Source organism: Ricinus communis, chromosome 5 (assembly GCF_019578655.1).
Source record: "Ricinus communis isolate WT05 ecotype wild-type chromosome 5, ASM1957865v1, whole genome shotgun sequence".
Taxonomy (NCBI): Eukaryota; Viridiplantae; Streptophyta; class Magnoliopsida; order Malpighiales; family Euphorbiaceae; genus Ricinus; species Ricinus communis.
Genome location: NC_063260.1, coordinates 11,052,376 through 11,079,647, shown reverse-complemented (window position 1 = coordinate 11,079,647; position 27,272 = coordinate 11,052,376). Strand labels below are relative to the sequence as shown.

Below are 27,272 nucleotides of genomic sequence, written 5' to 3'. Positions count from 1 at the left end.
GAGAAAGCGCGTGTAATGGTTACAGACATTGGGAGACACACTCCTTTAGAATCAACTTTGATTCGAAAACCAATTGAAGCTGGAGCTGATACTAAGCAAAATGTGAAAAGAGTACTTGATTTTACAAATGCAATCGGAAGTTGTTTAAAAGAAATCAAGAAATCCAAGAGAGAAAATGAGCTTGCATCCGTAGATCTTCCGACTGAAGAATTAGATTTTGATCTTTTTGCCTATTAAAAAAATATCCACCAACTTAGCTAAAATTATAATCTGAATAGCATATCCTTTTAATTTAAACCTGGTTTATACAGGTGAACATCTTCAATGTCTCCTAAAGACGATTAGCTTTAGTGGAATAGCTGTAACCACCAGACAGTAAATATGTCCTTATGCATTATTCGTGGAACTAAATATTTCCTTATTTTTCTCAGCATACGTCGGCGTTATTGGTTGATGTCTGAATAATGCTTGACTCACGCCTTCCCGTTATGATATTTATGTTTATTGCGAGAGACTGTTTGCCAACAATTTACTTTCCATACTCTATGTTCTGACATTTATACCCATTCTATACTGCTTTAATTGCAGTCTACCATTAATTATTTATGCACTTTAAAACTGTTAGATATTCGCGGGTAACTTTCTAGTATTATATGTAAGAAAAGTTCTTTTTTATTTTTTATTAACTAATAGAACTTTGATGAGTAATTTATTTTATATAATTGAAAGATGGTAATTTCGATAGTTATTAATTACAATGAAATTTATTAAAATAATATAAAATAAATTAAAAAATTATACTTTCAAAATTTATAAAAAAATTATTAATCTAATAATAAATTTTACAATTATAGAAAAATATAAGTTCTTTTTAATCAATTTACTATTTTTTTCATAAAATATTAAATTTTTGCAACAATAACATGTGGCGGCAATATATTAATTGAATTAGAATAATAGCACCAGCCAGCCAGCCAGCAAGTCTTTCTATTGCTTGCGATTGCATTTGCTCCTCTGGTCAATGCGCTCTCTCTCTCTCTCTTCCTCTTTATTGTCTCAAATTCCAAGTTTTCTTTTTTTGCTTTTTTGAAAGGACTCAAATTCCAAGTTTTGAACTCATAGTCATAGAAAGTGACATTTTCTTTTATAAATAAAAGCTCGTTACTTTTCTCTTGTGATCTTGGATAGAACCGAAAACAGGCGCCACTGTTATCGTTCCAAATGGAGAAAACTCAAGAAACTGCACTGGCCCAGTTGAGGAAGTCAGTTGAGAAGCTTGGCTCCTCTACAGAGGTATAACTTTTCACATGAATGCTGATTCTATACATCGACATATGTTTTATGGATGCGTGTTCTTTAATTAATAGAGAAAGATCATTTGGTTTTGCAGGAATATAAGGATGCAACTTTGATGAGATTCTTGATTGCGAGATCAATGGATCCAGAAAAGGCAGCAAAGATGTTCATTCAATGGCAAAAATGGAGGGCAACATTTGTTCCAAATGGTTTCATTTCAGAGTCTGAAATTCAAGATGAACTTGAATCAAGAAAGGCTTTTTTGCAAGGTTTATCAATAGAGGGATATCCAGTTTTTCTTGTCAAATTAAAATTGCATTTTCCATCGAAGGACCATCTCCAGTTCAAGAGTAAGTAGCTGAATTTCATGTTTGCATTATTTTTTATTCTAGCTGATTAACTAAGAGTTAAACTATTTTAGCTTTTTGTTCATGCTTGTTAAATTATAATCGTAGGCTCATAATGAATTATAACGATGCCTTTTGATCTACGTTATCGCATATATAGTTATATGGGCCATACCATGAACTAGTTTTACCTTAAAGTGGGTGGATTAGTAGGAAGGCTTCGACAGTATCACTTATCTGTTTGTTTGTTGTCCTATAATGACAGGTTTTTTCTATTATTGGATCTGATATTGTTTAGTTATTACGTACACCGGAACGCTACTAGTAAATGGATATAATATTTTGTCTGGTTAAAAATCACGATAGCCAATTGATGCCTGTTCGCAAACGATGTCTTCTTACTATAAGAGCTGTCATTTGAAGCCCGAGAAAAAAAGAACTTATCTGGGGAATAGCATAATGAGAAATCTAAAAGGGATATAGCCAATTATTTAAGGATACGGTGGGCCTAATCTAACACTGGTGGTACCGAATGCTTTAGGCAGATACACCTATATTCTGTAGTACGGATACCTTTCTCTCATAGCTTTACCTTTTATGTCCTATTATAGCATTGGCAGTTCTGTATGCTATTCATCTCGGATTAAAAAAGTTTTGATGTGTGTTTTGACTTGTTTCTGTCTCCATCTGTCAGTTCTTCAAGAAATTGATTTGGGTTCAATTCTAGTCTCTTCTGTAAATGGTCTTCATGGTCTTATATTATGATAATTATCAAGCTCAATGTAACCCGATGATGCATCATCCAGTACTGCTGCTTGTCATCGGTTATCAACTATTGTTTTGAGTAGGCCAACACGTTGTGTTTTTAATACCTTTGAAGCTGCTTCACGGATATCTTTTTGCTGACATATTTAATACTTTCCCTCTATTAAATAGACAGATAGGTGCTTTCTACAGTTAACCATTTCATACTTTATTTTGACTCTGTTTTCATCACTGCAAAATGGCATTTCTTTCCATCATCTAGCGTATGTTATTAGCAAAGTGAATTTTATTTTGTAAAAAAATAAAGTTACTATAGATTTCCCGGACAAGAGTTACATATACCTAGCAGTCATTTCAGCTTTTGCCTTCCTTATCTTGGTGAAGAAAATACCAAGTTAACTAAGTCAGGGCAGAGCTGCTTTGGGGTCAAAAATTTCTATTGATAATTTACCAATAATATGATGGAAAATAAGGAATTAAACTATTCTTCTGTGAGAAAATCACTGTTTACATGTTTTTAAGGACAGCTTTAGCATGCTGTAGTCTGTAAATTGCATATGCATTACTAAGCCTGCCTGGGCCTTCCATTAACAGGAAAACAACATTCAGAATAATCTCAAATTCCTTCGTACATCATTATGAACACACATTGCAAGTGAACGTTCTATTCATCGTATTTTTCCTGTTGGTGCAGAGTACGTGGTTCATCTGCTAGACAAAACGATTGCAAGGTAACGGTTAGTCATATATATTACTATATGTGATTAAGAAGTTGCAGAGAGTTTTCTTTTCCTTTAGTTTTGGGTTCACAAGGTTTAATTGGTGTATAAGGTATTGCTTTATGTTTATGACTTCTATAAGAAAATAATAGAAAGTAATAGTACCCTTAAATTTAACAACATTTGGAGCGTGATCTAGTGCTTGGTGATTATCTGCTATTACAAAAAACGTCTTTGTTTAGGTTGCCACTTTATTTTAGTTGGCGAGAGCTTATACATTGATTAGAATACAAAGATATTTTAATATGTATCTATGAAATTCTCCTTTCTGATATTTATTTTTATAGGTTATATCCATGTATATTATGCTCTGTTTATCTGCTTACAGTGAGTCATTCTTGAATAAATCACATCTCTAAGGGATTTTGTTGGACCTGTTTCAGCTCATTCAGAGGAAAAGAAATAGGAAATGAGAAGTTGATTGCCATTATTGATCTGCAGCACATTTCATATAAGAACATTGATGCACGTGGGTTTATCGCTGGATTTCAATGTTTGCAGGTACTTCTTTCTTATGCAACTTTGACAAGAAAAATACTCCATTTGACAGTAGATAGAATTTGAGAAAACATGATTGCAGAATGGAAAGGGATGATAAACTTTGTCATTGGATACTGGGCGTGTTTGTTACTCTGGGGACAAGTATCTTGTAGCCTTGTCCAATGCTCATCTTTGGGGTATTACCTTATTGAATTGATGTTCTCTCACTTGATCATGATCATTCATTTAAAAAATTTGTTGAAGGCCAACAGGACTTTTGTTGTTGCAGTGTTTGTGATCTTTAAAGGTGGAGAGGGATATTATCAACATATTTTGTTTTTCAAATAATTAGGTTTAGCTAAAAGCATGTTTGTTACTCCGGGAATGGGGTTTGGGACTAGGAAAGGAAAGATGGAATATGTTTGTAAGGCGTAGTATAGGAGTAAATCTGTTGAAGCAGAAAACAGAAGGACTAAAGTCGAACAAAACAAGAACTGGCTTCAAAAGAATTTTCTGTTCTATGAAATCTGGTGATGGAGTAGATAATTGCTCTCACCTTGTACTTTCATAGACACTTACATCAACCTGATTTTCGTTTGTGCAGGCATATTATCCAGAGCGTCTAGCAAAGCTTTACCTCCTACATATGCCGCGATTCTTTGTTAGTGTTTGGAAAATGATTTCTCGATTCCTTGAGAAGGCAACACTGGAAAAGGTGTGTCATATTGTCTACCATATTGATGTTTATAAATCTTCATACCTATATCCCATAAAGTAGACTATGAATTTTTATATATTTGGAATATAACTTGGTGCTGAAGGTGGCAGTCACCCGCGTAGTTGCAAATTCTCAATCTTAAAAATGTTATATTTAGTGCTTACTACATATTTTGCCCAACTTGCGTGTGTATATGGCCTGTGTTCTATATATGAATGTTCTAATTGTTGGAGTTCTATACAGTATGATTCCATTTTTCAAAATTTATTCAATGAACTATTATTTGATAGAAATGAGTGTAGATTCACTCATTATTATGCTTGGAAGTTAGTAATGCGCTTTTACTTTTGTTTAGTCAATGGGCTATATACTTTTGTTTAGTATATGGGTTCTGAATTTCGCTTTTCTGTGTTGATGAATGCAGATTATGATTGTCAGCAACGATGAAGAAAGAAGAAATCTCATAAAGGAGATTGGTGAAGAAATTTTACCAGATGAGTATGGTGGTCGAACAAAGCTTGTAGCTTTCCAGGATGCTTTACTACCCCAGTTGGAGGATTGATCCCAAGATAGGTTCAAAAGGTGGCTGCTAAAAAGACAGCTTTTCTCCCTTTTCAGTCCTTCGAATAATATACAAGAGGAACGCAGCTCTTCACTTCCTATAACCCTTACATCACAATCTAGTGGAATTTGAACTTGATATCTCTCGAAAGAGATTTCAATTTACGGTTATAGTTATAGTGATCCCATGGGAGCAACAATGTTTAAAGCTGTTGAATATATGAATAATATATATTAACTTCAAAGGCAGTGGCTAATTACAATTTTAAATACATATTTAATTAACGTTGACTAGCTATATACTTCTCATCTTTTTATAAGTTTCCTTCTTGATTCAGAAAGGTTCTTGGAAATAGCATGATATCAGTTTACATGAATATTACAGGGCAACTTTGGTGCGAATGGACGCATTAAACATGATGTGCTGGCAAAAATAAGATCTTAGCTTCAATACTTTTTCTTGTTATGGTTAGTTTGCATGTCAAACTAATGTATTACGATTAGATGGCGCTGGTGGTTAAGTTGCATTCTTCAGAGTCTGATGTTTTCAGGATTTTGGGGTAACCAGCATGATGTTAGAGCCTATTCAATTGGTGATCTTCAGTTCTGGGCTTGTCATGGTATGCCCTGTTTTCAGAAATTGATAGATCACACAGCTGCGTCATGAGCTAGAGCTACCCCATTTTAACTTGGATCTCTGCATGAGAGTGAGAGATGCTGAAGTCTTCTATTCTTCTAAATCCTGAGATGTCTTAGAACAACTACATACATATCAAACTTGTAAAATGTTTTGGTTAATAGAATATATATTGACACTAATAGAAGCTAGACACGTGTAAAGCTAGTGAAATATTTTTTTTTGTGTATATGAAACATAGAAAACATTGTAAGAATACAACTTTTCAATGTGAGTAAAAGAAAAATTTGACATGGTATCAGAGCAACATTTTCCCCTTCTTTTCTCCTCGTTTTGCTCTCTGTGCCACCTGCGTTTAGGCTGTGGAGAGGTTTGAGTGTGTGGCCTTTTCGTTGCCTCCTGCCATTGTGTTTGTGCTGCATGATCTGCTATCGATGTTGCCGGAGATCTAATTTCGGTGTTAGAGCAGCCATTTCTGTTGAGCTTTTCCTTGTGGCTACGTGCGATGGTGTTAGAGCAGCTACGTGCAGTGGTGCTTCATCGGCGACCTTGTTTGGGCCACCAGCGACAAAGCCCTTGAAGAAGCCTTTAGTGCCTATGACGAGGTCCTCGAATCGAAGGTCCGTTCGTCGCAGAGATCGGATCTGACCCGACTAGCTTAGTTCAGAATTCATCGATCCAAAAATCTGTGATACTATTTCTGAACAAGTTTGATATATATGAATTTGTCAAGAAGAAATTTGAAGAATTGTATTTCCAAATCACGACCCTAGATCGCGTGGATCGTGTGTTTCTCTGTTTGCTATGTGTTTGGTTAATAATTTTTGTGGGTTCTTATTAAGTTTGTGTTAGATAGTTGTTTGCTTGGTTGCAGCAATTGTTTAGTTTTTATGGGGTATTTTTTACTTGGAATGGAAAATCGTACCAATTTTTGAAGGATTCTTGGTTCAGCCACTGTTTTTGTTGAGGTGTGTATGTTAGCCACCAGTTTGCAAAGGGTATCGATGTTTTGGTCCACTGATGATAGTGTGGATGCTTAAGCTGTTATTCTTATCACCTTAGAGTTAGGTGGTTTTCTTCCTTGCTACAGCCGGCGCTTTCCCTTCTTAATCGCATCTGAAATTCCCTATCAATCTCTTCGATGGCTACTGAAGATTTTAATTCTACACAAACCTTCAAGATCGATGATCAGAATAGTGAATATTACATCCACCCAAATAAAAACCCATCTCTCATGTTAACCTCCTCTCAATTAACTAGCAACAACTATCATAGCTGGGTACGATCTATGAAGATGTCTCTGATTTCAAAGAACAAATTTCGATTTGTTAATAGTTCAATTAAGGTTCCCAGGGAAGAAGATTCTTCTTATAATGCTTGGTTGAAATGCAACAATCTTGTACTTTCTTGGTTACAAAGATCTCTTAATACAGAAATTAGGCAAAGTGTAATGTGGCTGGACTATACATACGATCTTTGGGCAAACCTATATGATCGTTTTTCACAAGGTGACCTTATAAGGATCTCTAATCTTCAGCAGGAATTCTTCTCTCTGCAACAAGGTAACCTTTCTGTTACTGCTTATCATACCCACTTGAAAATCTTATTGGATGAGATATGTAATTTGAGATATCTCTATGCTTGTGAGTGTTCTGCCAATAAATATAGGAAATAAGATTTTATCGTGAAGTTTCTTAAAAGGTTAAATGAAAATTTTTCTATCCAAAGGTCCCATATTCTTATGATGAAACCAATGCCCCCTGTGAATGAAATCTTTGCTATTATGATTCAACATGAACGATCTTTCAGTGCTGCTATAGTTTCTTGTGATTCAAATATACTGTTTGCTGGGAAATTCAATATGAATGCTGGAAGTAGAACAACTGGTTTTAATCTTGGACATAATCAACACTTGAAGAATATGAATGGCTTTAAGCCGAAAGAAACCAGCAATTTAACCTTGGTAATAGTCAAAAGAGATTTTTTGGCAAGAGTTTTTCCAAACAGTGGGGCCAAGAAACCTACCTGTACTTCCTGTGGAATATATGGGCATCCTGTTGACAAGTGTTACAGAAAAAATGGATTCCCACCGGGATACAGGGGAGCAAGCAAGAACTTTCCGAATTCTACAAACCATGTTGCATCTTTTCCTTCTAATAGTCATAATTTTTCAACTACTGAACAAATGGCATATCAATTGAATTATGACAATGATAACTCTTTTAACAAATCTGGTGATAATGGTCCTATTATTTTTACAAAGGATCAGTATAATAGTTTGATATCTATGATTCAAGAAAAGGCAGTTGACTCTCAGAATGCAGCCACCTCTCAGATCAATGCTCTATCTTCTGCTTTCGATCCTATTGTTGAAAATGTTACTGTTTTATGTTGTTATAAACAATTTCACAATAGTAAATGGATTGTAGATTCAGGAGCTACTTGTCACGACCCCACCCGTGGGCCCGTGACCGGCACTAGGGAATGGGTAGGCTTAAGGCTACCGAAACCCGTAGTAAGCCTGACACTCACTGATTTAAACAAATCTCATCTCAAATTAATATTATTAAAGCCATAAATTATCTTAATAGCTACATTCTACATAAATACTTCGGTCTGCCAGAAAAAACTAGGCGAGACCTGAAACTCAGAAAATTTACAACTGATACATCTACTATTACTACTGCGGAGAATCTAAGATTTACCAATTTACATACCAAATCAAATACATCACCCGATGATGAAGGAGTCGGGTTACTGAATAAGAGTCGCGAGAGAACTAACAGTCACGAATCTGAAAAAAAACATAAATGGAGACTGTCAGTCTCGAGAGTGAGTTAAAATCAAATAATCTAGAGACTATTGCTTCTTCTAAAAAAAATATAGATTATTCAAATCAGTATATCAAACCATACTATAATCATACCCTACTATTTCCTTCACATAAAATATTAATCATTCGAATCAAAATATCAACCATGCACGTAAATACAATCCATATTATAATCATACCACAATAAATTAATAAATGAATAAATAAAAATATATTTTTACTTTTACGGGACGAGTGGCTCAGTAGAACCCTAACCCCAAATTCTAATAGCCTTTCGGCTCTCTTAATCCAACAGGTCTGGCGCCCAGAAAGCAAGCTCGATCAGGGTCCTTACCTCCAGCCTGAACACTTGAATTCCAAATAAGAAATCTAGTAGCCATTCGGCTCTCTTAATCCAATAAGACTGGCGCCCCGAGAGCAATGCTCGACCAGGGACCTTACCTCCGGCAATTTACACAAATCAGCCCAGAGAGCCATGCTCGACCAGGGCAAACCCATGAAAATCTTATTACATGTCTATGATCATTACCGGTGTGCACACGGTCCTGATGTAACCCATCAGGCGGCATGTTCTACAAGCCACATTTCCCAAATCGCAATCATCACATATAATAAATATCATTATCTGATGAACTCAACCAACACATATCGAAATAAAGATTAAAGATTTAAGGTAAAACAACGTGCAATTTGTGAGGGGAAAAATAATAACGTTTATCTTATTATAACATACTAATAATAATATTTATATTATTTCAAATATTAATAATCAAGTGAAATAATTTATTTTGCGATACTAATAATCATATTAAGCATAAATTCTAAATAGCATATTAAAATCAGACAAGCAATAGCGCAAAGATTAAATGACTTTAACTCACAGGTTTGGCGATCTTGTAGCTCTGCTCCGGTGCCTCGGTAGGAGCGAGCCGAACGAACTGACAATCTAGTCACGGAAAACAATTTATCAAAACGATGAAACAATCGATCATTAATCCTAGGTCTAGACTCCTAGGACTGACTGTCTAAGAATCTCGACTCGGGTGAATTCTACCGAAAATCCGGCAGAACCTCCCTACAACACGAACATTACTCCCCGTAAAAACGGGTCCAGGACCTGCCAGAAAAACACTCCAAATATCCAACAATTTAAACAACGGGAGTCGGGTCCCCAAACTTCACTATTTCCCGACTCTGCCACACAGCACAAAATACGAGGCATGCAAACTGACAGACAATTATTTTTGACTCACAAATATCATCAAATACTCAATATAATCCAATAGACACAATTAAACCAAGAATTTCTAAAATTAACGGGCCAAAGAAAATTACCGAGACGCTCGATCGCTCGGCCGGCCACGCCCGCCACGAGTCCGATCGACGATCCGAACACACCATCAGACTCACAACGACGAGCTGACGATGATTCCCACTTCCGATTTTCCGATCTGACACCCGATCGTCCGGAGAAATTTGCGGACGATCTCGACCGTCGATTCATAAACGAAACCCGATCGCCACGAAACCGGTGCCAATGCGAAGCTTGAGATGAGGAGAGTCGGGATACATCCTCCGATCATCCATCCTCCGCCGGAGCTCGCCGGAAAAGCCCAAAAACCTCGGCTGCCTCCATTTTCTCTCTCCACCGGATCTTCTGTCTCCGGCCACCACTGTCGACACCGGCCGCCAAAACAAAGCCGAGGGCCGAGAGGAGTTGATCGGCACCAAGATCGGCCGACCACCGACGCCGCGGGGCAAGGAAGCTTCAGCCATCTTCCTCCTCGCGAGGCTGCCGTCTGGCCATTGGTGCTGGCCACCTGCCTGCACCCGGACAGACGGCCCTGACAGCCTCCTTCCTCAAGCTCCTCTCTCTCCCCCGACATCTCTCTTCCTCTCTTCTTCTTCCTCGACTTCCATTCCTTTCAATATCGACATTAGGCCCCCGAACTTTTCCTTATTACAACTTGGTCCCTCAACTTTCTTAATTACTTACAATTTCATCCATCAAAATTCCAATTTAACCCCCAAATTTTTTTTAGCCTTCAATTAAGCCCCTAACTATTTAATTTGGGCCAAAACCGAATTATTGAAAATACATAATTACATAAATACCCCTGACCGACATATTTATTTACAAAAATACCAAGCTCACAAATTTCCATTAAACCCTCATAAAAATAACATTATACTGTCAATCCTTATTCCAAAATAAATTTTCAATTATATAATTTTACTTATATAAATATGCTCTTGGAAAAATTTGAATAACCAAAATATAATCATTTCTCAAATAATTTACTTGAATAATTTCTTAAAATTTCAAACTAATTGGGTATAGAAAATAACTCATTTATTAAATATATAAAAATTCCGGGTGTTACACTAGTGACCACATTACTAATTCTCTCAGTTTTTTCAAAAGACATTACAAAGTTTCTGATAAATACATGAAGTTGCCTAATAATAAATTAGTTCAGGTTACACGTATGGGCACTGTTGAATTATCACTCTCTTTAATTCCTCATAGGGTTTTCTACATACCAAATTTTGCCTTTAATCTCATCTCCACTTTGTAGTTAACCAAAAATAATCTTTACTTTCTCATTTTTTTCCTCCAACTTTTGTTATATTTAGGACATGAAACTTTGGACGATGACTGGTATAGCTAAGCAAGTGAATGGATTATATCAACTTTTACAATAAGAAGATACTAAGAAGTTCTTAAATTCATTTTCTGTTAGTTGTAATGTTGCTGCTTTTACTTTGTGGCATAACAAACTAGGCCACCCTTCTAAATAAGTAATGAAATCTCTTTATCAGTTTCATAATGTTGTGATTAATGATAATTGCTTTGAATGTGAAGTTTGTCATTTGGCTAAACAAAAAAGGCCTATTTTCCCTGTTAGCAATTCTTTTTCTACTTCAATTTTTTATCTTATTCATTTAGACATTTGGGGACCATTTCCTGCCAAAAGCATATATGGTCATTCATATTTTTAACCATAGTTGATGATAAGAGCAGATTCCTATGGATCTATCCTATGAAGCTTAAGTCAGGAGCTAGACATTTGATTATTGATTTTTACCATCTTGTTAAAACTCAGTTCTCAGTCAAGATTAAATGCTTTAGAACTGATAATGGCAAAGAATTTGAAATGACCGATTTTTACAAATCAAAAGGAATTTTTTATCAAACTTCTTGCACCTATACACCTCAACAAAATAGTATTGTTGAGAAAAAACACCAGCATATTCTTTCTGTTGCACGTCGTTTAAGGATTCAAGCCAATTTTCCTCTTTGTTTTTGGATTGATTATGTTCTGCACGCTGCTTTTTTAATTAACAGGACCCCAACACCAGTTTTAAACCAGTCAATTCCTTTTGAGATCCTTTTCAAAGTCAAACCTTCTTATGATTAGCTCAAAGTCTTTGGTTGTTTAGCATTTGCTTCTGTTTTACCTCATCCTTAGATAAAAATGCATCCTAAAGCAATCAAGTGTGTTTTCATTGGTTTTCCTAAAAACACTAAAGGTTACAGAGTATATAATTTAGAGAATAAAAATATTTTTATTTCTAAAAAATGTAACATTTAGAGAAAACAGGTTCCTATTTAAAGAGAATTTTGCTACAATACCGTCCAATGATATTCTTATCCCTGTTTATCAAAATGAAAGTTCACTTGAAGATTTCAAAAGGGAAGATTCACAAACAGTTGATTCACTCCATTCATCTACTGTTGAAATACAGTCTCCTCCAATTAATTCAGGTACTGTTTCTCAACCCTCTCGCAGACCTACTAGAAAGATTTACCTGCCATTAAAATATCACGATTTTGAAGTTTCTCTGCCCAAACCTAGAACCACACCACATCATATTTCTCAAGTTCTATCTTATGACAAGATCTCACCTCATTTACAAGTTCTATATATGTAATACAATAATATTACTCGAACCAAAACATTATAATCAGGCAATTTCACATACTTATTGAAAACAAGCAATGGCTGAAGAAATAGCTGTTTTAGAAGAAAGTAATACTTGGGAATTAGTTCCTTTACCCAAGGGCAAGCAGACTATTAGTTGTAAATAGGTGTATAAAACAAAGCTTAAAGCTGATGGAACTCTAGAAAGATACAAAGCAAGGCTCGTGGCTAAGGGATATACTCAAAGGTCTGGCATTGACTTTCTTGATACTTTTAGTCCTGTAGCAAAGATCACCACAATCAGAACTCTTATGGCAGTAGCTGCTGCGAAGGACTGGAACCTTTATCAGCTTGATATCAACAACGTTTTTTTGCATGGTGACTTACAAGAGGAGATTTGCATGGATTTGTTCCTTGGTTTTCAACCTAAGCAGACCAATACGGTTTACAAACTAAAAAAGAGTTTGTATGGATTGAAACAAGCAAGCAGACAATGGAATGTAAAGCTAACTGTTGCATTGCATACTCAGAAGTTTAAACAGGCTGCTTCAGACTCCTCCCTCTTTACCAAAGGTACTTCATTGCTTTAACTATTTATGTGGATGACATTGTCTTAGCAAGTTCAGACATGACAGAAATTGAAAAGGTAAAAAAGATTCCTTCATGATACTTTCCAAATTAAGGATCTTGGAGAACTCAAATTTTTTCTTGGATTAGAGATTGCCAGATCCAAAAAACCGGTATTAACTTATTCCAGAGAAAATACACTTTAGACCTTTTGCAAGAAACTGGTTTTCTCGGAGCAAAACCAGTAATGACACCGATAGCATCTACTGAGAAATTGTTTAGAACAGGGGGGCGGGTTCTTCAAGACATTACAACATACATAAGTCTAATTGGCAAGTTGTTGTACGTAACCCATACTAAGCCTGATATAACATATGCAGTACAACAATTATCTCAGTTTCTTCAATCCCCTACAGATGTTCATTTGACCTCAGCTTATAGAGTTCTCCGATATTTGAAAGAGACTCCAGGACAGGTTTTATTTTTCCCAACAACAGGTGATCTCCAACTTAAAGCTTTTAGTGATTCTGATTGGGCTTCATGCCCTAATTCCAGAAAGTCCATTACTGGGTTCTGTGTTTTTCTCGGTTCAGCATTGATCTCATGGAAGTCCAAGAAACAACAAACAGTCTCACGTTCTTCAAGTGAGGCAGAGTATAGAGCTATAGCTGCAGTGACATGTGAGATACAATGGCTTCACTTTCTCCTTCAGGATTTGCAGCTCCCCTTTTCTCCAGCAAATCTGTATTGTGACAACTTATCTGCCATCAGAATTGCCGAGAATCCCGTATATCATGCAAGGACCAAGCATATAGAAATTGATTGTCATTTCATTCGAGAGAAAATTCAACGTGGAGTTATCAATCTTATGGCAGTCCCTTCATCAAAACAATTGGCTGATTCTTTTACAAAGCTCCTTCCTACAATTCTATTCCAAACTTCCATCTCCAAGTTGGGCATCCAGAATCTGTATGCTCCAACTTGAGGAGGCTAATAGAATATATATTAACACCAATAGGAGCTAGACACGTGTAAAGCTAGTAAGATATTTTTTTTAACATAGAAAATATTGTACGAATGTGAATAAAAAAAAACTTTGACATTGGTTCAAATCAAAGGCATAAATAAACAGAGAAATGCATGCACCCAAGAACCTTGTTTACCATCTGTGTCTCATCCAGCAATCCTGATATAGGCTTTCTGTTTCCACTAGAAGGAATTCGTTGGCAACTTTGGCTTTGACTTTCCGAAAGATGCACTATTTTCAGGAATGTAGAAGAAAAGCAACTCTTCCTTTGTGTTCAATCTTCAAAATCCGAAACTACAAGTCACCTATGCTACAAACTTTGACTTTTTCTAATACAAAGCCTTCTTCTTCCTTTTTCATTTTCTCCCAAGATAAATAATTGCCACATGATTCACACAAAATATCAATTCACTTTGAAAGTGTCGGATTCCAGGAAAAACTCTCTTCTCCAATTTAATTGCATCCCTTCAAGCCTTCTTTTTTTCTTTGTCTTTTTAATTATTATTATTTTTGGTTGTGAAAAATGAAAGATTTCATTTCTGTGGAATTCTGCTTTCAAGGAACAGTCTAATTCCTTGGTTTGGACAGTCTGGGAAACGGTCATTTTAAGTTGTGGAAAATAACTACAGGCCGAATAGTTGCCAAAGGAGAAAAAAGAAAAAGAAAAAGAAAGCAGCATATTCTTTGCAACATATGTAACTCTCTTTATATATTATATATATAAAACAAAAAAATAAATATAAAAGTAATTAATAATTAATATTGAAGTGTCTTTTTAATAATATCTTTTTATACATATTTTTGAAATAACTTTCTTTGTATAATAAGTCTTATTTTTTAAAATCTTATAAGAAATTAATGTACTTATAATTTTAAAATTAACAGTTACATTGCTTGTGAATTTAGAGAGTTAAATTATAGTTTCATCAGATTTTAGAATTTTAATTGTATTCAGAAAAATAAAAATTAGTAAAGTATTTTAATACGTATGGATGATTGTGAACATCTGTGAGACGCGTGTTTATAGTGAAAAAATATCTGATACAAAAAGTTTCCAAAGTTCAGAATTGTTGGTGATTGCTAGGCATTATCATTTTATAATACAAATAAAAAGATAGAGAAGAAAGAAAATTTAAGTTTTCTGCCTAACCAACCAACAGGCACAGACCAGTTCTGCTGTCCACCACTGTTTTCTTTTTTCGCCTATGCCACACACTCACAAACTCTTTTTTACGTACCATTTCTTCCTTTGCGTTCTTCATTTATGTCAACGCAAACACACACACACACACTCTCTCTCTCTCCCTCCCTCCCTCCCTCCCTCACATCACATGGCCTTAAATGCTGAGTTGAACTTCAGCTAAAAAAAAAAAAATTGAACTTTTTTGAGAGAGGGTGGATACCGTTTCTCCATCTTCATCTAAATCCGAACCCAAAGCAAGCTCCATTGTCAATCTCAATTTCACTGTACCAGATGGAGGAAACTCATCAAATTGCAGTGACCCAGATGAGGAAATCGGTTGAAAAGCTTGGTTCTTCAACTGAGGTACTTTTTCACATAATGTCCAAAGTGTTATAATTCGGTTCTTCTGTATGTATTTCTATGTATGTTTTAAGTGTATATATTACATAGTTTTTTTGAGTTCAAGTTCACTTCTTTGCTTTTGATTCTGGTTGTGTGGATACGTTACTGTAATACTTCAGTTATTGGTTTTATGCATATGAATTCTTGAATTTGCAGAATTATAGTGACGCAACGATTATGAGATTCTTGATTGCAAGGTCAATGGACCCAGAGAAGGCAGCAAAGATGTTTGTACAGTGGCAGAAATGGAGGAGCGCGTTTGTTCCTAATGGCTCTATCTCAGACTCTGAAGTCCAACCTGAACTGGAGACTAGAAAGATATATTTGCAGAGTTTAACAAAAGAAGGACATCCAATATTGATTATCAAAGGAAGCAAGCATTATCCATCTAAGGATCATCTCCAATTCAAGAGTATTTGATTTAACTCTACATATAATTGCACTCTTTATCTGATAATTTTATCAAAATATAATTCGTGCAATTTTATTTTCTGGTTTGGTTGGTGGAAAAATACCTTTTACTAATCTAGATTGTCGCATATATGGGCCATCTGGCCCATATCTTGAACATGTAAAACTTTTACATGAAAGGTGGAGCTGTGGAATAATGATAAGGACTGCTTGGACTATATCTGCTTGTTTGTTGATCTAGAATCAAATGGAGCACAATTATTTCTTTTTCTGATGTATGTTGCCTTCTATTATTGAATATTTCTGTCTGGTATTGTTTAGTTTTCATGTGCTTTGGGATTACACAGCCATGGGAAAAGAATATTTGTGTAGTCACAATCATGATAGTCATTAATTGATTTTCTGAAAGATAATCCTCTAATTATAATGGTTGCTATTGGAAATTTTCATAAAGATGTAGCCCATCACCATAAAAAATGTAAAGGTTGGCCACTGTTCCGGAAACCTCCTTCCAATGGTTAGGAAACAGCAGATAGAGAAGTATAAAATGTGATGCCAACTTTTAAGGGTTTATTGGGCATAAATGTATTGTTAATTACATCGGATAACTTTAGTTGCATCAAAACCTCCTCGTCTATTATTACTTATAATTTCCTGTTTGCTGTACTATTTATCTTCACAAATAACTTTATCGTGTATATTCTCAAATGATAGAACTGTTCAACTATGCCATTGAACTGTGTGAATCAGCTAGTTAGAATTTTGACTTACATAAACAATTGGTGCTGTTGACCGTTTCATTTGTTATTTTCCCAGGTGGGAAGTTGATGTTCATTTCTAGATGTCTCTTGAGCTTGTTTATCCCTACTATATTTCTTTAAGAAACTTATTTGATTACGCAATTCTCTTTCATAAACATTCTCCAGACTCTTGTATCTGCATGCTCAACAGTGTGACCTGATAATCCACTCAGTCCTGATAATTATTTTGTGTAAATAGGAGGATTCCATGTTCTGATTTGGGAATGTCTTTAGCCATCCCTGAAAACATTTGATAACGCCCTCTCAAAAATACTTGAAGTAAATACATATGCCAATGAAGTATTTCAGCTTTTACCTTTCTTCTCTTGCAAGCAGAGGTAGCATGTTCCGTATATTAAGCAAAGTTGTTTTGGGGGTTAGCAATATCCAATATGAACCATTTCAACATTGCGATGAGGCGTTGATGAATTAGAATGAGGCCTCAATGAGAAAATTAATGTTTACATTTTATCTATGTTAGTTTACATAATAAGCCTAGACTTAATATTAAAAAGAGAACAGTATGGTAAACAAGCTCAACTTCCTGTTATTATGATGATACCTTGCAAGTGGTTCATATAATAATTTTATTTCACCTTTGGTGCAGAGTTCGTGGTTCATTTGCTAGACAAAACAATTGCAAGGTACACTTTAAACTATGTGATTCGGAACATTTAAGTGATGCAGAATCACGATTGTCCAGAGAAATTACTTTTGTGAAGGGTGCAGTCTATCTAATAGATAAAGCAATTTTGATCCCCTTTCTTTATACTTTCTGAAAGTGTGGATACTTTACAGTTCATTTAAAGGAAGAGAAATAGGAAACGAGAAGTTGATTGGCATTTTAGATCTGCAGCAAATTACATATAGAAATATAGATGCACGTGGCTTGATCACTGGATTTCAGTTTCTGCAGGTAACTCCATTTGTAATTTTTGCTACAACAAATTTTCCATCTTGTAATAGGTAAACACTGAGAAACAAGGATGCACCATGAAAGGGGACAAAAAAAAAATGTAATAAAGGATTAAAATGTACAAAAACTTAATAGTACTAGAGAGCTTCCGATATGATTTTTAATTAGTCTACCTTGCTAGTCTTTTATGGTAACCTATGTTGTGATGCAAATCAATTTTGGTGTAAATTTGTAGCTTTCAAGCTCAAATCTTTGTTCACATGTTTTCAAAGTCCATATTTTGGGGTTTTAGAAGCTATCCTAATGAATCTCTGTTTAGTTGAGTTGTAGGCATTTTGAAGGTTAAAAGAAGCTTTTATTGGCTACATCTTTTAGGGAAAGTACATGCAGTTTAAGATTTTGCTATTATCCATTTCTTCTTATCTTAATGGTAAAAAGAACCCGAACTTATGCAATTTTGGCAATTGTGGCCATTCTTTTAATTTTAACAAAATGGTCCGAGTTGCAAAATCATTTGCGATTTTAGCTAATTTCCAATTTTGGTCAAAATAGGATAAGTTCAATGGTGATATTCATATCATGCCACCTCATATGCCATGTCAATGACTTTGCAATTGGGGCCATTTTGCCCAAAACTAAAAGAATTGGCCAAAATTGTGAAAAAATCATATAGGTTTTCATTCTTTTGACCATTAGGTCTTTCTTCTTTGCTGTATCCCTTTTATTACTGTGTTGTAGAAATTAAAAATGGAAGATAACAGTCTTGGAATAGAATGACACTTTTTTTTTATCTGTAAGGGATCCAAATTTTATTATATTTTTATATTTAGAAAGCATTAAAGATAAGTAGATGAGCTGCATGATAGTAAACTTATGTTAACTATATTTCTTTCCTTGTAAATTTACTCTTGAGGTTGCTGCTTGTTGATATCATAAGATTTTGAGCTTTGTTGTATTTCGGTGGTGTAGTTCTTCTCTATGGGCAAGTAATCTAAATATCCTTGTAAAATACTCCTAACGCACCATACTAGTTGGGGGTTCTCATATGTCATAAGTTTCTTCATGTTATTGTTATCTTTAAGAAACAACCAAAAATCGCATAGGATAGTTATTGAGCATTGTGGATATATGCATACAGTGGACAACATTTTCAGTCTACAGATACTGTGCTGGCTGAGTTGTCTAGTCACCTGATAATGTATTTGGTCATCTTGTGGAATTTAGACGCGAACTAAATGTGTTAGCAGATGAGAATCATCCAATTTTAAGAATATTAACAAAAGTGAAACAAAGCCTGCTTTACAAACCTCTATTCCATGAACAGCAACATTTAAAGATGAGTAGCTTGTTATTTCTCGAGACACTTAAATGATATCTTTATATCAGTGTGAATTCTTATTTATGCAGGCTTATTATCCTGAGCGTTTAGCAAAGCTCTTTATTTTACACATGCCACGATTCTTTGTTGCTGTTTGGAAGATGGTTTCTCGCTTCCTGGAGAAAGCAACACTGGAAAAGGTACTTTATACTGTTTAAAAAATTATTTTGTCCAATCATATAGAACTCATTGGTGTAGGCAAATGTAGCTTGGTGCCGATTTATATGGCGATAAGCTATTTGCACACCATTTTCTTGATTGTTTTGTAAATTTACAACGAATCCGATGTTTTGAACATTTAAAAGTGGTTATATTTGAGCATGCAGTCATACCTATCTTCATTCAATGTGTTCTTGTATATGATCCATGTTGCTTGCGTGATAATTTCTGTAATTCTTGGAGTCTCTGAGCTTTCTCCTTAAATTTCTAGACTTGATGGGTTATGGAAAGTTATTTGGTAAACTTGGTGCCATCCTTTCAGTTTTTCTCTGGACTTGGTTAGGTTAACTATCTTGTGTCTTAACATTATGGTTTCTCACTTTGTGGTGGTGAATGCAGATTGTTATAGTCAGCAATGAGGAAGAAAGAATAAATTTTATAAAGGAAATTGGCGAAGAAGCCTTGCCAGAAGAGTATGGTGGTCAAGCAAAGCTCGTGGCTCTCCAAGATGTCGTAATGCCCCAGTTAGAGCAAGGAGGCTGCTAACAGAGATGCAAATGTAGAAATTATACGTATTTATAGATGACACTAGCAATCAACTGGCATGGATGCCTAATTCCAATTTAAGTACATCTTAATGAATAATATTGACTAGTTATATATATGCTTTTTAATCCACAGTAACTTAAACTGGAAAGTTACAAGATTCTAATAATAAGACCTGAGGTATTACTTGATCCACAGTAACTTATGTATATAGCATCACAAATAGGCCACAGATAAGAGAATAGCTTCCATCATCTTCTTGTCATGGTAATTCTGTGACGAGTCAATGCTGGCAATTAGGGGAAACTGTTGGTTTATTTTGCCCCTTGTTCTAATGTGATTTTTCCTTTAACAATCCAAATATTAGTGGGGAGGGAGACAACTACTAGTGAACTTTAACAAGGGTGTAAAAAAAAATTAGAGCCAAATTTATGAGCCACTCAAACAATATTTCAAATTAGTTCGCTTTTAATTGAGTTCTAATTTGAGAGAATTAAGAAAATTGACGAGCCAAATTATTATTATAATGTGAGTAAATTAATAATATTATAATGTTTGATATGTCAAATTCTAAACTTTTGAGCTATTATTAGGTTCAGTAATTTTTAAAATTTTTATAATGATTAACACTCAGGTTTAATTGGATTTATTTAAATTTATTTTCTGTAATTAAAAGATTTTATTTAAATAACTTAGCTTGATCAAACTTGAAGTATATATTTTAAGTTGTCAAAAATTATGTATCAATGATTTTCAGGTTTTGAATATTCTACCTAGTCAAATTTAAATTTTAATAATATTTTTATTTAAGGCTGAATTGAATTTTTAATTTTGAGCTTTGTAATTCAATCGAGCTGCACTCGTCTTGATTATATATATTAGTGAACTGGATTGTTGAGAACTAATTACTATTTGATTAGGACTCAATTGCAAATTATGTCTATTGTAAAAGAGCTTTAAAAAATCTACCCTCTTTTTATAAAAGTAACAAACAGTTCTGTAAACAAAGATCCTTAAACAGGTAGCCGGCCCTTAAACCTCTGTCTCCTCCAAACTCAAAAACCCCATCGTCTCTATCAGCCGACAATTCCACTTCCCTCCCTCTCTCTCAACAATGGCAACTCTTACACACCCACATCACCAAGCCCATCTCTTTTCCAAATTCTCTCTCAAGTCCAAACCCAAATTCACTCCTTCTTCATCAAGAATCAAAATGTCCCTTCAAGAAACCGGTCCTTCCCTCGCCGTCGTCGGCGTCACTGGAGCCGTCGGACAAGAGTTTCTATCTGTGCTTTCTGATAGAAACTTCCCTTACCGATCAATTAAAATGTTAGCTTCCAAACGCTCAGCTGGAAAGCAGCTAACTTTTCAAGACAACAATTATACAGTTGAAGAGCTAACTGCTGATAGCTTTGATGGTGTCGACATTGCGCTTTTCAGTGCTGGTGGGTCTATTAGTAAAGAGTTTGGGCCGATTGCTGTGGATAAAGGTTCAATTGTTGTGGATAATAGTTCTGCTTTTAGAATGGTTGAGGGTGTTCCTTTGGTTATTCCTGAAGTGAATCCTGAGGCTATGAAAGAGATTAAATTTGGATTAAAGAAGGGCGCTTTGATTGCGAATCCGAATTGTTCTACTATTATTTGTTTGATGGCTGCTACACCTTTGCATAGACACGCTAAGGTACAACTCCCATTTTGTCCTTTTTTGGCTTTATTGATTAACGTATATGCATATAAGCTTCTTATTTGATTATTCATGCAAAGGCTCAATCTTTATTCATACAGGCAAAATTACTGAATTAACAGACCAAATTTTATACTTTGAAATTGCTGTTGTAGAAAAAAAATGAGCTGCTAATGGTTGTTGTTGCAGATAGGGAGAATGTAGGTGCCTGGTTTATGCACTTGTATGCTTTATGAAAAATGTTTCATCTCTCATATGCTCATCAAGATTTGAACTAAATTTGTTAAGCAGTTCAAATCCTGTATGGTTTTGAACTATCTTGTAAGGCTTACTATGAGACTTTTGTGCTGCAAATGCCGAGTGACTGTTGGGTTTTATAGGTGCAACGCATGGTTGTCAGTACGTATCAGGCAGCTAGTGGTGCTGGTGCTGCTGCAATGGAAGAGCTGGAGCTGCAGACTCGCGAGGTTTCTTCTTCCCATCCAATCTCATTGTAGTAGATATTAATTGGTTTCTCTTAATATATAACTAATTATGGTCGTATTTATCTGTCATTTATATTTAGGAAAGTTCACACTTTTTCTTAAAAAAAAAATTTCTTTATTTTTTACAAGGTCTTGCAAGGAAAACCACCCACATGCAATATTTTTAAGCAACAGGTTTGTCTATTTCTTATAAGGTTGCCTACAAATTTCATAGAGAAATTATTTCATGTACAATCAAGTTTCTAAATTATACTCATAATGTGTTTGAATGCAGTATGCCTTCAATTTATTTTCACACAATGCACCTGTTCAATCAAATGGATACAATGAAGAAGAAATGAAATTAGTAAAAGAAACTCGGAAAATTTGGGTAAGTTTGAAGCCAGTGCTTTTGTTCATTTCTCTTATCATTAGATAAAATTTGGTGAGTCTGAAAATTTATATGGAAAATGTGTGGTCTTGTTTATTATATTTTAAAAATGCTTCCTTTTCATTTGTCTTTCAGAATGACATGAATGTTAAGGTCACTGCTACCTGTATACGAGTTCCTGTCATGCGTGCACATGCTGAAAGTGTTAATCTTCAATTTGAGAAGCCCCTTGATGAGGTACTTTAGTGATACTGTTGAATTTTAATGTAATTGTACCCAGTAAATTATTTCTTGAAGCTGACATTTGATTTTGTACTCTTTTGATTCATGTAAATGCTACATGTTTGGAATTTAGATGTGTCAAATTTTTCATTTGTTTCTCCTGTTTCATTATGCATTATATGCTCTGATATGAATGTAATTATTTGTTAACTGTTTGTATTCTGATTTCGAATCTGTCAGTTTTATTAGGTCTGTTATACGAAAGCACTTCGAGTACCTTGCCTATGGTGGTCTTTGATCATTAGAATTATGAGAAGTATCTTAAAATGGTTTCTTTCTTCTTTTTCAATTTTTTTTTTCAATCTTTGCTCAACTTGATGTGTTTGAATGATGCTTTTTTTATAGTCAAAAGAGGCAAATTAATATTCCTAAGTGCCTTAATTTTGAATACCTACCTTTTTAATGTATATATTTAGTACATTAATAGTTGTCTGTAAAAGTGTAGCCAGCGACCAACTTTAATACCTTTTTTTTCTTTTGCAAATTAAAGTTCGTGATACAGCAGCTGTAGAATTTGCATGTTCTATCATCTCATTCGTGTTACAGTAAAAGATTTCTCTCTTTTGTGCTTTTTTTTTTCTGCAAACACATTGGCTTAGGCATCAAGTGTGCCATATGTACTATTCCTATCTGTAGGTCTTAAAACCTGTTTTTTGCATATGCTTGATGACAATTAAAACACCGAGTCTTTCTTTCTTGATGAGCAGTTGTTATGAGTGGAATATACAAATTACACTTCATTGATATAATATAGTTCTGACCATGTTTCAGTGGAAAGTATTGAGCATCTTGGCTTCTGAAAAATTTTCTATACAAAGAGTTTTATATCTGTTTTGTTACCCAAAGTCATTTCGCCTTCAAGTAGATACAGCAGTAACATGATCCCAGTAAAACCTTGCAAAGAGTAATTATGTTCTGTATGCAGTTTCTTTCTGTTCTATCTGAAAAGTGCAGCAGACAAAATTTTAATTAATTTGCTATTTATCCAGGACACAGCAAGGGATATTCTGAAGAATGCCCCTGGGGTGGTGGTTATCGATAACCGAGCCTCCAATCACTTTCCTACTCCATTGGAGGTATCAAACAAGGATGATGTTGCAGTCGGTAGAATCCGCCAAGATGTGTCTCAAGAAGGGAATCATGGGTAAAACTCATTTTGGGCCATATACTTTTACGTTAAAAGATCTCATGGCTATTTTGACAAAGTATCTTACTAACTCTGGAATTCCAAGCAGGTTGGATATCTTTGTTTGTGGGGATCAAATACGCAAGGGGGCTGCACTTAACGCCATTCAGATTGCTGAGTTGCTGCTATAGTCCACATTCTTTTCAGTTTTAGGCTAGGTTTAATCAGGATGGTAACATGAGTTAAATATTGAATCATCGATCTTTCTAGTTTTCAGACGCTGGCATTCATTGTTTGTTTCATTGAGGTTGTGCAAAGTCAAAAAGTTTATATGGTATAAGGGTTTCTAGTTTGCTGCATTGAAATTTCATCCGATGTACCCTTTTTGTGTAGAATTTTGTTTAGTAGTCTTTTTCTTTTTTGTAATATCTATGAGGCCATGCTATGCTAGCTTCACAATATGGTGATGAACGGCGGTACTCCTGGAAACCCTGATCTATCAAATGTTCCTTGTTCAAGAACCCAAAGCATCATCAGTTATGGCAAGGACCGACTTATCTTCTTTAACCATTCTCCAATTAATAATGGAAGCGCTGTGTTTTTTCCACTTTAGAGAGATAAAGGAAAGTAAAGGTAATAGAAAATAACTATATTTTCCTCTATTTACTGTTAGTTTTGTTGTAATTAATATATTTGGTGCACTGAAAATTTATAGAATATTAATTTATTAATTTTATGAACAACGGAAAACTATAAAACAACTAATATATTCGAGCAAACCATAGATGCATATATATAAACTTAAAATTAATAATTACTGTATAAAAAATCATTTATAGAAAATTAAAAATTAAATAATCAGTATTTGATTTCAGCAAATGATTGTCGAAAAAGAAATTATATTCATTTCTTCATGGGAAATATGCTGTTCACTTCATTTATTCCGTTGATTGTATACGTGTTAAAAATAACTATCTTTAATAACTTTTAAATTATTTGTATGTGTGAACTTAATACCAATTGGTAAGAATTAAAATAACGAAGAAAAATTAATATATAGATATTTAAAATTGTTTTAGATATTTTTTCTAATAATTCATAATTACAATCTTTTTGAATGATTTTTTTTTTTTTTTTGCAATAATAACGATATCGAGAGAAAATCGTCAAGTGCACAGTCTCAAATAAAAGCAAACAAACCAACTTTAATCCCAATAGATGAAAGAGAGAAATTGATTTATTTCCTCGTGAAGGGTCGAATCAACGGGGTACATTTGGTGAGATAAGGTGGTAGTGGTGCACACTGGATTACTGCACTCAACAACTTCACGAGCAAGTAGTCCTTAGAGTTACAGAATTAAACAATGGGAATTATTAACGATGCGAATCTTATTAATATTTAATTTAGTCTATATCAAGCGTGATTACCACATAGCTTATGTTGTGATTTTGAGTAATTAGATAACCAACGTATAATTTTAAAATATAATTACCCTTCTAAATAAAAACAATTTAATCACATAAGTTTCAATTTTACTCTAATTGCACTTGTTATTTTTCTATTATGTAGAGAAATCGAAATATAAAAAAGCTTTTGATATATATAAATAACATTAAAATATTATATAGATATATATATATATATATATATATATATATATATATATATATATATATATATATAATTAATCTTATTAAATAATAAAATGCTTTCATAATACTAATGTACTAATCGTACAGTACGCGCGAAACAAATAGATTCGCGTGAGGAAAATGTCGACGTCATAATCAATCGTCAGTATAATAACAAGTGTGCTGCGGGGGAGGGAATCATAGCCTTTCTTCTCCTTTTATGCACTACTCCAGTCCAATAAAGACTTAAAAGAAGAGAATTTGAGTTGACAAAGAGCGACTTGCTCCAGACACGGACCGTTTTCTTTCCTTCTTTCTTCAGTATGGGGTTCAGCATTGACTGATGTTTTCTAGGTTCCAGTTTTCTCTCTGGTGAGAATCTTTCTCTAATATTATACTTGAAATTACAGTTAATTTCTTGATAATATCTTTTCTTTTGGTTGTTTCTTTCAGATTATATGTAGTGATATGTTATATATTGATACCAAGAGGAAGCCCAGAGCTGTTCATTCTAATAATTCTCATACTGTAAGCTCAAGGCAGGATAAATCCTCAAGTTAAGACCAACTGAAGGCAACTCAACCATGAATGGTCTATGTGCTCTATTGGATTCTTATAGCCGAGCTAGTCCTTTTGAATTATAGAAGAACAGATCGTGCAAACTAAAGACTCATAGCCAAAGGATCAAGAGGAAGAGATAGAGAGTTAGAAAGCCATAAAAAAAAACCTTTTATTTGATTAATGAAAGAAGGCAACTTGCCATACACTACTCAGGACTTCTCTTTATATAGAGGAGCCTTACATCAGATAGTAAGGATAAGATAGAAATCTCATCCTTTTACACATAAGATACACATACACGATTTACAATAAAATAGTAAAGATTAAATAGGGAATCTTATCTTTTTACACATGCACACATAAGGGCAGGAAAGATAAGATTACACACTTTACATAAAGATAGATAAGATAGGAATATTATCTTCTTACACTCTCTCAATTATCAAGAAGAAGCCGAGAGTTGTTCATTCTAATAATTCTCATACTGTAAGCTCAAGGCAGGATAAATCCTCAAGTTAAGACCAACTCAGCCATGAATGGTCTATGTGCTCTATTGGATTCTTATAGTCGAGCTAGTCCTTTTGAATTATAGAAGAACAGATCGTGCAAACTAAAGACTCATAGCTAAAGGATCAAGAAGAATAGATAGGGAGTTAGAAAGCCATAAAGAAGACCTTTTATTTGATTAATGAAAGAAGGCAACTTGCCATACACTACTCAGGACTTCTCTTTATATAGAGGAGCGTTACATCAAATAGTAAGGATAAGATAGGAATCTCATCCTTTTACACATAAGATACACATACACGATTTATAATAAGACAGTAAAGATAAGATAGGGAATCTTATCTTCTTACACATGCACACATAAGGGCAGGAAAGATAAAATTACACACTTTACATAAAGATAGATAAGATAAAAATCTTATCTTCTTACACTCTTTCAATTATCAAGAAGAAGCCGAGAGCTGTTCATTCTAATAATTCTCATATTGTAAGCTCAAAGCAGGATAAATCCTCAAGCTAAGACCAACCGAAGGCAACTCAACCATGAATTGTCTATGTGCTCTATTGGATTCTTGTAGCTGAGCTAGTCCTTTTGAATTATAGAGGAACAGATCATGCAAACTAAAGACTCATAGCCAAAGGATCAAGAGGAAGAGATAGAGAGTTAGAAAGCCATAAAACAAAACCTTTTATTTGATTAATGAAAGAAGGCAACTTGCCATACACTACTCAGGACTTCTCTTTATATAGAGGAGCCTTACATCAGATAGTAAGGATAAGATAGAAATCTCATCCTTTTACATATAAGATACACATACACGATTTACAATAAGACAGTAAAGATAAGATAGGGAGTCTTATCTTTTTACACATGAACACATAAGGGCAGGAAAG

The 27,272-nt window shown here is 34.5% G+C and overlaps 3 protein-coding genes across 3 annotated transcripts; all 3 read left to right on the top strand.

The window, feature by feature from the left end:
- The first annotated feature begins 1,022 nt into the window (after window positions 1-1,022).
- Window positions 1,023-5,244, top strand: LOC8270675 (CRAL-TRIO domain-containing protein YKL091C). Its single transcript, XM_002533149.4, has 6 exons — window positions 1,023-1,293; window positions 1,391-1,646; window positions 3,103-3,139; window positions 3,571-3,688; window positions 4,272-4,382; window positions 4,810-5,244. The coding sequence occupies exons 1-6, from the start codon at window positions 1,222-1,224 to the stop codon at window positions 4,945-4,947; spliced, it is 732 nt and encodes a 243-aa protein (XP_002533195.2). The 5' UTR covers window positions 1,023-1,221; the 3' UTR covers window positions 4,948-5,244.
- Window positions 5,245-15,047: 9,803 nt separating this feature from the next.
- On the top strand, window positions 15,048-19,922 carry LOC8270682 (CRAL-TRIO domain-containing protein YKL091C). The gene is made up of 6 exons (XM_015727800.3): window positions 15,048-15,482; window positions 15,678-15,933; window positions 17,340-17,376; window positions 17,531-17,648; window positions 19,056-19,166; window positions 19,585-19,922. The coding sequence occupies exons 1-6, from the start codon at window positions 15,411-15,413 to the stop codon at window positions 19,729-19,731; spliced, it is 741 nt and encodes a 246-aa protein (XP_015583286.2). The 5' UTR covers window positions 15,048-15,410; the 3' UTR covers window positions 19,732-19,922.
- A 772-nt stretch (window positions 19,923-20,694) lies between these two features.
- LOC8270673 (aspartate-semialdehyde dehydrogenase) lies at window positions 20,695-24,104 on the top strand. Its single transcript, XM_002533146.4, has 7 exons — window positions 20,695-21,412; window positions 21,796-21,882; window positions 22,030-22,074; window positions 22,175-22,270; window positions 22,406-22,507; window positions 23,542-23,696; window positions 23,788-24,104. The coding sequence occupies exons 1-7, from the start codon at window positions 20,846-20,848 to the stop codon at window positions 23,867-23,869; spliced, it is 1,134 nt and encodes a 377-aa protein (XP_002533192.2). The 5' UTR covers window positions 20,695-20,845; the 3' UTR covers window positions 23,870-24,104.
- The last annotated feature ends 3,168 nt before the right edge of the window (window positions 24,105-27,272 follow it).